The 15556-nt window shown below is 44.0% G+C and overlaps 1 protein-coding gene across 7 annotated transcripts in view; it reads right to left on the bottom strand.

Annotated features, from left to right (window-relative positions):
- ARHGEF10 (Rho guanine nucleotide exchange factor 10) overlaps positions 1-15556 on the bottom strand; it is a 190385-nt gene that overhangs the window by 37861 nt on the left and 136968 nt on the right. For all 7 annotated transcript variants that reach the window (XM_075923594.2, XM_006137773.5, XM_006137774.5 and 4 more), the window contains 2 exons: positions 15335-15477; positions 4631-4805 (listed from right to left, as the gene is read on the bottom strand). In XM_075923594.2, the coding sequence (XP_075779709.1) occupies positions 4631-4805; positions 15335-15477 (318 nt within the window). The remainder of the gene's footprint in view (positions 1-4630; positions 4806-15334; positions 15478-15556) is intronic.

Genomic DNA, 15556 nt, shown 5'->3' with positions numbered 1-15556 from the left:
CAGTCCTAAACTATCTTTTTGCTAATAAATTACGAGCCCTAATTCCAAAGCCAGTTTCCCTCTTCTTCTTTTTTTATTTTTTCCAGAAATCCCAGAACACTTCAGGTTCGAAGCATGTTTATAGTCTATACAGAGGCTACATTTCTTATTCCTAACTCATTCAATCTCTGCTTTTCAACTATTCTTTTGCTATCATCTACAGACTTTACTGTTGATACAGCTGTATAGCTGTGAATGTGTGCACATGGTTTAACACATTAACTTAATCCAGTAGGGTAACAGAAAGAAACCTACATAAACAAAAGAACATTAGCAGAAAGGTCTTCAAAGGTCTTTTATTTTCTGTAGCAAAACAATTACATGTGTATTTAAAAAAATAAACTGAGTGGTTACTTGAATTGTTAAAGGGAAAAATATTTTTATTATGAATAATTATTTTCAGAATAGGATTAATTGCCAAAATAACCAAGACATATTAGGAAAAAATCTCTAATTAATTGCCCAAATTTGGAAAGAGACAAGACCCAGATACAGCGTGACGGACACACAAATTAGGGTGCCTGTGTGAAACTTGTGCATGTGCATACATATACTTTTAGGGTATGTCTACACTGCACGGTATCCCAAAATAGCTACCCTGCATCTACACAAGCCGCCTGTTATTTTGAAATATTTTTCAAAATAACAGGCATGCTATTTTGCCATCCCGGTAAACCTTGTTGCATGAGGGATAACGGATGGCTCAAAATAGTGTGTTATTTTGAAATTTGATGCTGTGTAGACACGCCAAATTTCAAAATAAGCTATTTCGAAACAGATTCGAAATAAGACACACAAATTGTGTATCTTATTTTGAGTTTAGGGTGCTGTATAGACGCACTCTTACATGGACTCTTTGAAATATGGGCAAAGCTATTCTAATTTGACTGTTTATCAGGTGGGCTATTTCAGCATTGATGTTACTTATATCCTGCTATAGGAGAAGACTAAACGTATGGTGACATATGTATCACTTATTGTGCTATCCACTGCTCTGGGGTTGCGACTGCTCTGGAGGATAGGGTCATAATTCAAAATGATCTGGACAAATTGGAGAAATGGTCTGATAAACAGGATGAAGTTTAATAAAGACAAATGTAAAGTGCTCCACTTAGGAAGAAACAATCAGTTTCACACATACAGAATGGGAAGCAACTGTCTAGGAAGGAGTACGGCAGAAAGGGATCTAGGAGTTATAGTGGACCACAAGCTGAATCTGTGTCAGCAGTGTGACGCTGTTACAAAAAAAGCAAACATGATTCTGGGATGCATTAACAGGTGTGTTGTGAACAAGACACGAGAAGTCATTCTTCCACTCTACTCTGCACTGGTTAGGCCTTAGTTGGAGTATTGTGTCCAGTTCTGGGCACCGCATTTCAAGAAAGATGTGGAGTAATTGGAGAGGGTTCAGAGAAGAGAAAGAAGAATGATTAAAGGTCTAGAGGACATGACCTATGAAGGAAGACTGAAAGAATTGGATATGTTTAGTTTAGAAAAGAGAAGACTGAGGGGGGACATGATAGCCGTTTTCAGGTATCTAAAAGGGTGTCATAAGGAGGAGGGAGAAAACTTGTTTGTCTTGGCCTCTGAGAACAAGAAGCAATGGGCTTAAACTGCAGAAAGGAAAGTTTAGATTGGACATTAGGAAAAAGTTCCTAACTGTCAAGGTAGTCAAACACTGGAATAAATTGCCCAGGGAGGTTATGGAATCCCCATCTGTGGAGATATTTAAGAGTAGGTTAGATAAATGTCTATCAGGGATGGTCCAGACAGTATTTGGTTCTGCCATGGGGGGCAGGGGACTGGACTCGATGACCTCTCAAGGTCCCTTCCAGTCCTAGGATTCTATGATTCAGTTCTAACAATAAAATTAATCCAGACTCTGAGGTGCAGTCAAACTCAGCACAGAAACCTTGTGGGGTAAGTCAAAGACGTCTGTAAGCCGCTCACCTTTGTAGTCCCCCAATTCCAAGGGCAAGTGAAGGCTGGTTCTGTTCCGGGTATATATGTGAGTAAACTTGGGACTGTTCTTGCCTGACAATTTATAACAGACACTGTGCCAGGCACCTGGCAGCCAATTGTTTTATGCCATCTTGGGTACTCTGCCTTTGGTGGTGGGGAGAGGGGAGCCCGGGCTTACCCTCACTCACGGGCCCCAGCCCAGGGCCCCAGCCCAGGGCCCTAAGGACAAGGACTTTCTCTGGTCCTGTCCAGCTGATGTGGCTTCCCGCCGAAACACGTCAGCCCGTGGGCTTTAATTCGTTGCCCTGCCCTGGGTGCTCTCTCCCCCCACTCTCTCTCTCCTTCAGCATTATCCCACCTGTCCCGTTTCACTGGCGGAATAGTTTCTGGCGAGTGGGAACTCCTTCTGCTCTCACCTGACTTCCTCCAGCTCCCTTGCCGCTCCCGCCTCCTCTGCCATCTTCCCCTGTGCAGCGACGCTGGCCATTTTAAACCACCTGCTGCCCTTCCCTGTCCCCTTGACATCACCCCGTCGTATCTCTAAGCCCCGCCCCTTTGGTGTGACCTCCCCTCCGGTGAGGTTCCGCTCTGTCTCCAACCCTCCTTCCTTCCCTCCCCATGGCTTGCGCTCTTCAGTGCCTTGAAGATGTGGGTTTGCCTCGTGGCATGGGAACAGCCCACGCAGAGCCGGTATCTAGCTCCTCGCGCCATGAACAGCGCAGTCACGGAGGGACCTAGAGTGCGGGGCAGCAGCACCCTGTCACAAGAAGGAATAAATAACGCTGCTTTATTCACTTTCTCTAAACCTGTCATGATTGTCTCTCTTAGCTGTCTTTTTTCTAAGCTGAAAAGTCCCAGTCTTTTTAGTATCTCCTCACATGGCAGCTGTTCCATACCCCTCATCATTTTTGTTGTCCTTCTCTTCCAATTCTAATCTGCTGGATCTAAGAGTGCTGGGGATGCAGCAGCATCCTCTGTCTTGAAGTGGTTTCCATCACATACAAGATTTATAGTTTGTTTCAATGGCTCTCAGTACCTCCAGTGCCTTGGATTTGAATATATCTTTTTTGAGATGGGGCAAGCAGAACTGTAGGCATTATTCAAAGCACAAGGACATCATGGATTTATACAGAGGCATTATGATATTTTCTGTCATACTGTCTATCACTTTCCTAATGATTCCTAAGATTCTGCTAGTTTTTCTTGTCTGCTGCTGCACATTGAACAGATGCTTTCAGAGACATTTCCACAATCAACACTGAATTTAATCTGCCATTTTGCTGCCCAGTCACTACATTTTGTGAGATCCCTTTGTAACTCTTCACAGTCTATTTTGAACTTAACTATCTTGAGTAGTTCTTCATCATCTACAAATTTTGCCACCTGGCTGCTTACCCTCACTCTTTCTCAGATTGTTTATGAATATGTTGAACAGCACTCATCCCAGTACAGACCCCTAGGGACACACTATTTCTTCTCTCCATTCTGAAAACTGATCTTTTATTTCTACCCTTTGTTATTTATCTTTTAATCCTTTCCTCTTATCCTGTGACCGTATACTTACTTAAGAGTCTTTGGTGAGGCACATTGTCAAAGGCTTTCTAAAAGTCCAAATATGCTATATCACTAGATCACCCTTGTCCATGTTCGTTGTTCCACTAAAAGAATTCTACAAGTTGGGCCTCCCTCATCTGGCACCCTTGGGACCTGACCAGTCCTGAACAAGGGGATTTGCTGGACAATGGGAGGCCCTTCCCAACATGATTGGTGCTGCCCTGCTGCCTGTCCCCCTCCCCCATGCTAGGGCTGCAGCCCGGCCCCACTGCTGTCTGCACAGCCATGGCCCCCGAGGCTGGAGCTCTGTTGCTACCATCAGAGCCGGAACTCTGCAGCTACCACTGTCGCCTCTGAGCTCCACAGCCGGAGTTTGCAGCTGCCGCTGCTGGCCCCTTGTTGCTGCCCATCCCCTGGGGCCGGAACTGCTTGCTGCTTCTCTGCCTGCCCCTCCGCCCCCCTCACACGGCTCCTCGCTGAGTTGCCGGAACCCCCTGCCGCTCCTGTCCCACAGCCTGACCTTCCTATGCCTGGGCTCTGTGGTCCAGGAATATCTGTGGTCCAGCCAGACCACGGATGTTGCTGGACCAGAGTCCTGGTTAAGGGAAACACAACCTGTAATAGGTTGGTGAGGCATGATTTCCTTTTACAAAAGCTGGACTGGCGCTTCCCAACAAAACATGTTCATCTATTCTTGAACTGTGCAACAAAACAAGACAAAAATGACAGCACCAAACTGGCCTCCTATATGTGATTTACTATTTTCTCTATGGTTTGTAATGGGAGTGGTAGATCTGGAGGGAACTCATTGCATAACCTGATCTGGAGAGCAGACAGGGAACTGAAGTGTATGACTCTATTTTAGATTCTTAATAGATAGTATGAGAGTTAACACAAAGACAGTCTCATGATCTGACAAACAGACTACACAGCAATTTAAGAGACTGAAGCAGCATATTTGATATCTAATATAGTTCAGGGTTCCAAGTTTAAGCCTGCATCTATGATACACCATAGCAGAACAACTGGGGAGTGACTCAGCCCAAATGAAAATATGACTGTAGAATGCAGTTACCTGACAACATATTGTGAATAGGAGTGGCAATGTTAATGTCCTGGAGGTGTTTCAGTGTCTCAGTGTGGAAGAGGCGGAGCGTCGATCCAGATGTGAAGGCAATCCAGATTCCCACTCCTGCAACAGCCATGTGCAAGATCACCATCCCTTCTTCTTGATGAGCTTCAAAATGGCTCTATAAAAAAAAAAGATCAAGACGACAAAGGATCTATAGTGTATGCACCAGTGCTAGAGCATTCATCTGTCCTTATGAACTTCATAAAGTAGGAAACATGCCTTTATTCTTTATGTAGAGCAGTGGTTCCTGACCTTTTTTAAACTGGGGATTGGCAAACCCATTCACAAACTTTTGGTGGACCAGTAATGTGGTATTTGCATATTTGCATATTCATTTCACAAATAATGAATATGAAAATAAAATGCTACCGGTCCACCCAAAAGCCCTGGCCTCTAGAGTCCCCCCAATGCCAGCTTTAACCCCTATGCTCCCATAAGAGCAAGTCCTGGTTCTGCTGAATATATGGTGTTAGTTTTAGCATCTAATCATGAAAATACGTAACAAAAAGTCCATGTAGCTTTTGTTGTAACAGAACATTCTGAACTCCCTCAACTAAAAATATTTGAGAAAAAGTCAGTCATTTCATCATGCAGAAAATTCATCTGAGTGTCCCCTATTTTAGAGGACACCCTATATAAGGTGAAAGAGGATGAAAATCCTAGAGGCTAAAATGACTTTTGATTTACAAACATTAACCCTGCGAGGATTCAATGGGAACTCAATTACTCCATTTTATTTTCTTTACCAAAAGATAAAATACCATTAATAATCTCAAGGATTTTTTTCTGGTCTTTACTGAATTCTGGGGTTTACTGAGTATTAAGTATAATGATGAGATTAAGTATAATTGATCTTTAAATGGTAAGCTATTTAAAGATCTAAGGACTTGCTCAATTACATACATTAATAGGAAAGACTAATGTAGTATTATCACTTTCTTTTTGATTAAGGTACGTTTGTCAGCTTTATACATGTTGGTAATTTATGAGCCTGGTCCTTTAACATGATGGCGGCTCTTGCCAGAGTGATAAATGTTATCATCTTCCTTTGCAGGCAATGCTCTGTCTAGCATGTTCACAGGAGTATGTAGAAAGCCCATGTCACTCAAACTGATCAGAATGCAGGAAAGCTACTTTAACTGAGATAATTTGTTTACTAGAAGAATGTAATTACTGTTCAAACTGTGCATGGCCACTTTAATCAAGAGTCACCTAGTGATTACTCTTGAAATGAGTAACCATTCTGTCCAATTACAAGAATTCTCTGCTTGCTCCAGACAGGTTTCCATTATAGGGCAGGACTCTATCTGTGTCCTGTCTTTAAGGCATGAGAAAGAACTCCCCTGTGTAACCAAAGCCCTTCAATCATTAAAACAAAGTTTGGCCATAATATCTGGACCTAGTTTCCTTTTCACCGTTATAAATTAATTGTCTTTCCAGGAACAGACTGCTGTTGTTATTCACATGTTGTGCCAGCAAGCTGCTTACTGGAGTGTACAGAGCTGTTCTTATAAGACAGAGAATCGCTCTAATGCATAAATGACAAATACCTCCCCTGGCATTCTGCCTCAAGGATTTGGGAGTAAATAATGCTCTACATCTCACAATACAAAGAGACACTCTTAATTTTATTCTCACATTTTGAAAATAAGCATTCCCTGTTTATGGTTCTTAACCAGATTGTATTACATTCTGGTCATTTAGTGTTAGCATCTAATCCAGACCTTTCTTAAAGACAACTCACAGCAGGCCAAATTCTTCTCTCAGTCTACCTTAGGTATTTTTATAGGCCCCACCACCTTGGTATCTGGGCATTCTGCCATATCAAATATTCTCATTATTCTCAATATTCCCTGTGAGGTAGGCACATTTTATTATACCGATTTTATAGATGGGGAACTGAACTACAGATAAAATATCTTGAGCTAAGTCACTCTAGCAGAACAGGAAATTGAAACTGGGTCTCCCAACTCCTCTACTAGAGTCCTAACCACTGGGTCATCCTTCTTTTCAGTTGCAGTCACGAACCCCAACAACTGTAACTCTACTTATGACAATAAAACTACTCCAGATCCACATAAGTGTAACAAGGCCACATATAATCTGTTTTCTCTTATTATTCCTATTTTCATGTTTGATGCTTGGTGAGTTTTGTGAGGGAGGTTTTTTAAAAGAAATTGTAATATTCCTCGAGCACATAGACTATAGGAAATGAATAGGAAAGACATCACTTTGGCATTAAGTTACTCTCACATTCTCAATTCTGGTGAGTCAAACAATATTACCTGTTGGTTTTACTAGTGACCACACTATAGAAGGCAAGTAGAGCATCTCTGTTGTATACATTTGTATCTACTATTTTACACTGACATTTTTATTCAAGTAGCATAGAAAAACTGGAATGGGAAAAACTTACATGGAAAACTTACTGAAATGGGAAAACTTACATTCATTATTAAGCTCTCTATCTTACCCCATCTCAGTGTTCCTTAAATAAAATACTCTATTTAAAAACACAAATGTGTAATTTGTCTAATAGAGCAAGAGTTGAAGACTTTTTTTGTCACATTGCAGGCAGAGCTCCTGGGAAAACTGCCCATCCTTCTTATCAGTGAATTTCCTAATATATCCCTAGTACATATAAAAATTCCATAGCAATTCTCTTCAAAATGATGTGCTTTTCCTTTATAACTAGCCAACTAGCCTGCCATAAGACGGGATTTTCAGGTCTCTCCTCCTGAGCCTCCAGTCTCTCTCTCTCTCTCTCTCCTCCTCCTCCTCCTGCTTCCCCCCCCCTCAGCTCTCCTCCACCTTCTGCCTCTCTCTCCACCTCTCTCTCTTTCTCTTCTCCCCCTCCTGACTCTCACTCTGTGTTTCTCTTCTCCTCTTCCTGCTGCATCTCTGTCACTCTCTCTCGCTGTCCTCCGCCTCCTCCGTTTTCCTCTCTGTCTCCTCCGCATCCTCTGTGTCTGCTCCGCTTTCCTCCTTTTGAATCCAGCGCCCTTTCCTGACATCAGAGATGCATGCTCATCCAGGCCCTGCCCCCTGGCTGTTCCCTCTGGGCGGCGCTGTTGCCTCCCGCCGTGGTACTCAGCTGACCCCTGTGCTGCATGAGGAGTAAGGACCCCAAACGGCTGCTTGCGCCACTTGGTCCCACGCGGCGGCCTGGCTGAATGGTGCAGAAGTCAGCCGAGTGCCACGGCAGGAGGCAGAGGGAACAGCCAGCGTTTCAGAGTCACAGACATTGGGCTACTATATATATATATATCACATCACACACAATTATTATTATGTCCAAATATGTGCTGTTAAGTCCTCTTAGGGACTGATCAAAAACCCACCCACTTATTTGTAAACTTCTAGTTATGGATCAAGTAGGCATAAAATTGATACAAAATTTAAAAATGAACTATTTCTGCAATGTTCTGCTCTAACCACAAGCAGGAAGATGAATCTATTAACACAACTGCAAACAGCTCACACAGGACTCTCTAACTCATCTGTTACCAGCTAATTCATTACACTTCCACCTAGTGTGTCATTTCTGTTTGTACAGTTATCGGAGACATCTAGAAAAAAAATCAATTGCCATGTTCTCAGCCACATAGGGAGTGCACAAAAAGCCATTCTTCTCAACCAAACTGTCTTCTCATATAAAGTAGGAGCAGGAATGTACCAAAAACCTGGACTTTTTTGGGGGGGGGAGGGCAGCAAATAAATCTTTTCACTGAAAATAACTGTGGGAATTTACATTGATTGCACTACCCATGTGATATACAGTCTTATCTTTAAATAATTTAGTTCATAGAACAAGCAGGGAAGCTTGTAAGTGACAAAATTCAAACCTATCCCCAGTGTTTATATAAACAATCACAAGTTCTCAATTTAGCATTTTACACTTCTCTTTCTTGAGTTTTCATAACCACATTCCTTCTCTGGCTTCCATTCAAAGCCTAGCTCCGCCGCGCCCCTCTCCCCCCTTCCTCCACCCAGGCTCTCTTGTTCCAACTCTATAGCAACAACAGAGCTTCAGAACACATTTTGGATGTCGGTCTTTCCAACAGTGGGGCCTAACATGGTCCACTATTGTTTTGACAGTGTATGGCATAGTTGAATTCTTTCTTTTCAGAGGTTGCCCACTTGCACACTGCAAACTCAGTTGTAATTCCAGGCCTACATAGCTGTGCCAAGAACTGAACCATGGTTTCTCAGGCATAGCAAGCTCCACATAATGGGTCTCTTTGTTCATGAAATAAAGTGACTGACTTTTGCAACTTTAAAAATAATCACAATATTTGGGCAACATAAACACAGGAAATTTCTGTTTGTTTAACACATTTCAGATTATTCCACTTAAATATTTCACACTAAAGTGGTTTGTCTATAATTAGCTAACTCTTGAAAAACAGGGTGGTTTTCTATATACATAGTGACTTTCAGCCTGCAAGATACTGTGATATTTTACAAATGAGACCCCAATCCTGCTGGCATCTGCCTACACAGCACTCACCACAGGATCAGGGCCTAGACACAACAGCAATACTGAAACACTGTTTTGGTGGGAGATCTGCAGGCAAACAGGACCCAGGAAGCTAACTCTATTACATTGGTGGGAAGGAAAGTAATAGACAAGGGCAAAGACGAACCCCTACACATGGGTAAAACATATCCTGGGATTTTTAATATTATGCAACAGCAATTCCTTGCTTCCAGAAGTGCCCCTGGCCAAGGGGCTTAGGGCATGGTGTCATTTCCAAAAACACACTAAAACATTACATTACATTTTAGTTACATTAAAACAAACTGAATTTGAAGGAGCTCAATCCATACAGAAAAGGAAGTTAGAGAAAAGAAAGCCATCGGAAATATATAAAGGACCAAGTGAGGTCATTTAAAAAACAGCATTAAAAAGGAAGGCTTAGAGAGGTGGAGCAAGACAGATTTCAGAGCAGTTCCACACACAGCAAAGGCATGGATTGATGGCTGAGACAACATCTGAAAACAAGATCTCAAGGCAGGCAGTGCCTAATCAGGAAGAGATGTGGGATAGGGGGTTGGCATTATCACTTCTACACACAGCAGGAGTTGGTCTCTGCCTTGGAGGAATGCATTACAATATATACCAGCTGAATGCGTCCCAGCTTCCTCATCCTCATCATCCTGCTAAAGCAGATGCTTTGCTGCAGGCTAGAGGATGCTCATTCCTCCTCCTTCTTCCCTCTCATTGAAGGGAATCACTCAGGGCATGTCTCAGAGAGAGACAAGGGAATTTACCAAAGCTGTTTACGAACTTCAGCTATCCTTGGGCTTGTGCCTCCATAAAGCTTCCTGCTTATAGGGAGTTCATCTCAATCTCCCGCCAATTTACCTTTTCCACAGGGAGCCATGCACACAAGCAAAAAATAAAATAAACAAAAACAAAAGGAAAAAAGAAAATGTAAAATAGATTTTTTAAAAAAATTTTATTCAGATCAAGCAAGCCATCCCAGAAAATGTGGCCATAGGAAGAAGAAAGTAAAAACAGAAAAATTACTATTCTCCTTCCCCTCCAAAAAGGATGTTAAATTTAGATTAACCAACTATTTGATTAGTCAATACGACTGCCTCTGCCTTTGAAATGTAGCAAGAGCCCTGCCGGCTCTAGCTACATTTCAAAGGCGGAAGCGCAGCAAGGAGCATGGCCAGCAGGGGACTACTCAGCAGGGGACTAGTCAAGTAGTCCCCTGCTGACACTACGCTCCCTGCTTTTGAAATATACAAGAGCCCTTAAATTCAAACAGGGTTAAGTCCGTCCTTCCCCCTGCCAGAAAGATACTTTATGTTCCATGAATTTTACAGCTTGGAATTCTTTCAAAGATCATCTTTGAGTGCTGTGATGAGAGCCACAGTCTCCTGGCTTGTGGGATTTACTGTTAATTTTGTTTCACTGTTGATCATGTTTCTCCTTACTATTGTCTTGTTGGCATGCTTGTGAAGGGCTTGGAGGGTAGGGATGTAAGTGATTAGTTGACTATCTGATAAGCAAATGCTTATCGTATAGTCCACTCAACTAGTTGCTTCCAATCTCCCTTGATGCTTCTATCAGAGAAAGGCAGCAAGGGGGGGAGCAGGATCCAGTGCTGAGGACGGCTGGCTTAAAAGCCAGTTCCCCCCAGCACTGTCTCCCTGGGGAGAAGGGTCAAGGGTGCAGAGGGGAACTGGCGGCGTTTCTGTCTTTGAAACCTAGCAAGAACAGGGCTCTTGTACATTTCAAAAGCAAAGTGCCGCGGGAAGCACGGGGGACTGTTCGAGTCCCCAGCTCACTCCTGGCGGTGCTTTGCTTTTGAAATGTAGCAAGAGCAAAACAGACAATGGTAAGGAGAAACATGATCAACAGTGAAACAAAATTAACAGTAAATCCCACAAGCCAGGAGACTGTGGCTCTCATCACAGATGATCTTTGAAAGAATTCCAAGTTGTAAAATTCAAGGAACATAAAGTATCTTCCTGGCAGGTGGAAGGATGGACTTAACCCTGTTCAAATTTAAGCCAGGGGTGGGGAACCTAAGGCCCAGGGGTCCAATGTGGCCCCAAGCTTGCCTGGATCCAGCCCCCAAGGCTTGGAGATCTTCCCAGCATGGAGAACACAAAATCTTCTAGCATGGGCCACCCAAGGCTCTGGTGTGCGAGGGGAAAGTGAAAAATGCTTTTCTCCTTTTCAGTTAGGGGGGCCGCCTCAGTGAGAGTGTGGGAATTTTTTTGCTTCTCACTTGTGTGCAGCCTACAACTGACTTGTCTGTGGGTCAGCAGCTCCCTGACCCCCCCCTCCGCCCCCCAAAAAAAGTTCTCTACCTCTGATTTAAGCCCTCTATGCTTAGGACACTAAGACATGCCCTCTGCTCCCCTCCCCCATTAGAGTAGTGAAAGATCAGGAACAGGCACAGGATATAAACTCTTTGGCAGAGTAATCCTGAACAACTGCCTAGACACTCACAATTCCATCTGTCTTGAAACAAGGGAAAGCTGATTTCCTCAGAACTCAGCATTTTTCACTGGAATTTCAACCCCAGTTTTCCTTTCCCTATTCTGACTTAACAAGAAGCATGACAGCGTTGTTCCTCTTCAGCCAAATGCTCCTGCACTAGCATCTGTACCTGTACAGAGGATTAGCACTTTGGGACTGGGCTATTTGCAGTCTAACAGCTAGTCTAAGTGAACAGTCTAGAGTGAATACTCCTTCTAGTCACAACTCCACAAAATCACTGATATCATTATGGCTACATGAAAATCTTAAGAATTTGGCCCAAGAAGGGCTGTGAGAAGTATGTTAATGAGCCTACTGAGGCAGTGTACAGCTGGGTCCCAGAGTATGTGGGGATATAAACCTGCAACAAGGAAAAAGCAGTAGGGAGAAGGGAAGAAAGATATGGAAGAACATGTTGCCTGACTCCCTCCTTTCCCATGACAGCTCTCAGGATGTGAAAAAAGCTGAAACTGTGTCCAAAGACTTTTTGGCAGATAACGTCTGCATTTACTGTTGCCAATTTGAACTGATCACTTGAAGAGATCACTTCACATTGGTGCTTGGCCAATCAGCCTTGTGATGGAAACTCCCAAGATTCCCCAAGCATATTTGCTGTATCTGCTGGTCTGCCGCAATGAGACACAGAAAGGTTTTACTAGTGGCTGAGGAGAGAAGGCTGGAGGATTATGGATGTATGAAGCAGTCTCCACAAGGGAAAAAGCCACATCTCGCCACAGAGAAGCAGAACTATTGTGTCAGGTTCACCTGTCCAGTAGCTTTGCTTGAGCCAATGCTTAATAGCAGTGAGACAATAGTAGCAAGGACTGTGGCTTAGGCTAACCAACCTTGTAAGTAACCAGAGGGCAGGCCAACTGACTGAGGATAGGGGGTGGGTTGAAGAGAGCGCAGTTGTCCCAAAGCCCAGCAATTGCAAGGGGCCCAGGGCTCCCAGCCACTGCCACTGCTACTACAGCAGCAGCGGTGGCCAGAGCTCCAGCCCTTTAAATTTCTGCTAGAGCACTGTGCACTCTGTGCAGCTGAGGACGGGGGGAGAGGAGCACACCACGGTCTAGGCAGCATAGAGAGCTAGCTGCCCCCAACATCGCCCTTTCTGCAAGTGCGGAGCCAGCCCCGAGCACCTTGGCAAGGGCCCACATAGGCTGTCTGCTCTCTTGCCTGTGGGTCTCATAAACTCAAAGATTTTAAGGTCAGAAGGGACCTTTATGATCATCCTGCCTGAATATCCTGTACATTTTAGGCCACAGAACCTCACACACCTGCTCCTGAGTAAACCCCTAACCTTTGTCTGAGTTACTGAAGTCCTCAACACTTAATTGTAAGCCTTTAAGTCATAGAGAATCCACAATTTACCCTAGTTCAAACCAGCAAGTGACCTATGCCCCATGTTGCTGAGGCAGGCAGCCTTTCTTCGCCTGCAGGGTTAGACTAGGAAAAATCGCCCAGCCTGACACCTAGGAAAGTATTCTCTGTAGTAACTCTCAGCCCTCTTGAACTAAGGTCCAATCTCTGTCCCTTGGAGATATCTGCTATTAACAGTCATGGATGGACCATGAGCCATTACAGTCAGACAATCTCATCCCTTCCATAAACTTAAAAGCTCACTCATAAAACAAATTAGATTTTTTGCCCTTGGGAGGTAGTTCCAGAGCTTCATTCCTCTGATGATTAGACATTCATCTAATTTCAAACCTAAATTTATTGATGGCCAATTTATATCCCATTTGTTCTTATGCCAAAATTGGCCCTTAAATTAAATAACTCCTCTCCATCCCTGGAGTTTATCCTTCTGATGTATTTATAGAGAGCAAGCACATCTCACGCCTCCTTCATTTTGTTAGGATAAACAAGCCAAGCTTCTTATCTCATCTCATTAAGGGATAGGGCTCAGGCAGATAGTCTGAGCCACCACCTGTGCAGCTGCAGCTCCACCACTACTTTTAGTGCTCTTGCTTGAGCAGCATTAGCACATATATGTCCAACTAAGCCTGGAACCACACCTCCCCGCTGCTGTACATAGGTACCCGAAGGGCACGTCTACAGAGCAGGGCAAAAGTTGAATTAAGCTATGCAACTTCAGCTACATCAACTGCATAACTGAAGTCTAAATCGCTTAATCTGGCTTTTGGGGCTTTCTACACAGCAGGAAGTCGAAGGCAGAACACCCTTCCTTCGACTTCCCTTACTCCTTGTAATGAGGGTTACAGCAGTTGCGGTAAGAAGTTCCCCATCTTGGTATTATTTTGAAATAATGGCTTGCTGTGGAGATGTGCATTTTGTTATTTTGAAATAATGTCAGTTATTCCAAAATAATGCTGCTGTGTAAACATACCCTAAGAGCCCTAGTCTCCAAATTAGTCCACAAGCCATGCTGATTTCCAGCAATCTTTCCTTCTTTCTGTGAGCTCCCTTTGCTCTGGATTTTAAAGCTAGCACTTACACAAAATACCTTAGTTTTCAGAAGTCACGTGACAATTTAAGGGGGTAAAAAAACAGACCAAAAATCCACACAAATTATATTGGCTATACATGCCAATATAAGAAAAGTTCAGAGCAGAGAAAGTGAAATCAAACCACAACAAAGTTAAACAGAGAAAGTGAAATCAAACCACAACAAAGTTAATCAACTCAAACCAACATTTTTTAGATTTCTTTCACATTTCTTAGCGCAGAGGTTCCCAACTGCCAGGCCACTGCCTGGTCAGGCAGCGAACTGCGGGCTGCTGGACTGTGGTGGCTGTAGGAGCTCAAGCTGGCTGTTCCTGGTAGCTCAGCTCTGGCAGCTGTGATAGCTCAGGAAGCGGCAGGAGGTGCCTCCTTCCCACCTCCCCACTCTGTGCTTGTGGGGGGAGGAGTGTGAAGGAGGGAGGCATGCATGCGTCCAACGGCCACTCGCTCTGCCTACACAGCTGCTTTTGCTGGCAGCGGCAGGAGGAGGTGGAGTAGGAAGCGCCTCCCTAGGGCTTGGCGCTTCTCCCCTCAGGGCTACCCTGCCTCCCGCAGATGCTTTTGCCAGCAGCAGCGCTGGGGCTAAAGTGCCTCCCTCCCCTCCCCCCCATAATAGTGGCTGGGGCTCTGCATTCCCCCCCACTCATGCAGGGCACAAGACGTGCTTGGGGAGGGCGGAGGTATGAAAGAAGAGGGCCACTCTCCTTGTCCACACAGCAGTAATGGACACGCTCCCTAGGGGGGACAGCCTGCTCTGGGGATTATAGGGCATGTGGTGGGGTGGGGGCAAATGGGGGGATGGGTGAGGGCATGGTTGGGGAGTGTTGGCATGGATTGTAGGGGTCAGAGGTTAAAGGATCAAAAGGCATGGGGCATAGGAGTGGGAGTCAAAGGGTGTTAGGCACTGGGGAGCAAGGGGCTGGGTTGGGACTAGGCGGATGGCAACATTTTATTTGCATAATAAATATGCAAATAAAATGTTACCTGCTCACCAAACGTTTGTGAATGGGTTTCCTGGTCCTTGGCATAAAAAGGGTTGAGAACCACTGTCTTATAGTTCTCTGTGGATTTTATAGGTTCTCTAAATTAATTTTTAATGTGTAAAGGCTATCCATTGCTATTTAGAATAATGGTGTTTCATGGCACAATACAGAAATAATACTTGTAAAAGCATTTACCTCAACAGCATGGGTTTCAATATTGATTATAAAAATTTGTCCACCACACGCAGCCCAAATGGTGTCTTCCATCATGATCAGACTTCTAACGGGCAGAACCCCTAGTTTCACTACTTTCTGGGGTTCTGAATTCCAGGTTCCATCTTTACAAAGAAAAGAAGCAAGATGAAATGTTACATACAATAACATGTAATTTCACTTAAGAACAAACAGCTTGGAAAG

Source organism: Pelodiscus sinensis, chromosome 3 (genome assembly GCF_052426305.1).
Source record: "Pelodiscus sinensis isolate ZL-2025 chromosome 3, ASM5242630v1, whole genome shotgun sequence".
In the NCBI taxonomy this organism is placed as follows: domain Eukaryota; kingdom Metazoa; phylum Chordata; order Testudines; family Trionychidae; genus Pelodiscus; species Pelodiscus sinensis.
The sequence above is the reverse complement of the archived record's forward strand: the minus strand, read 5'-3'. Positions and strand labels throughout refer to the sequence as shown.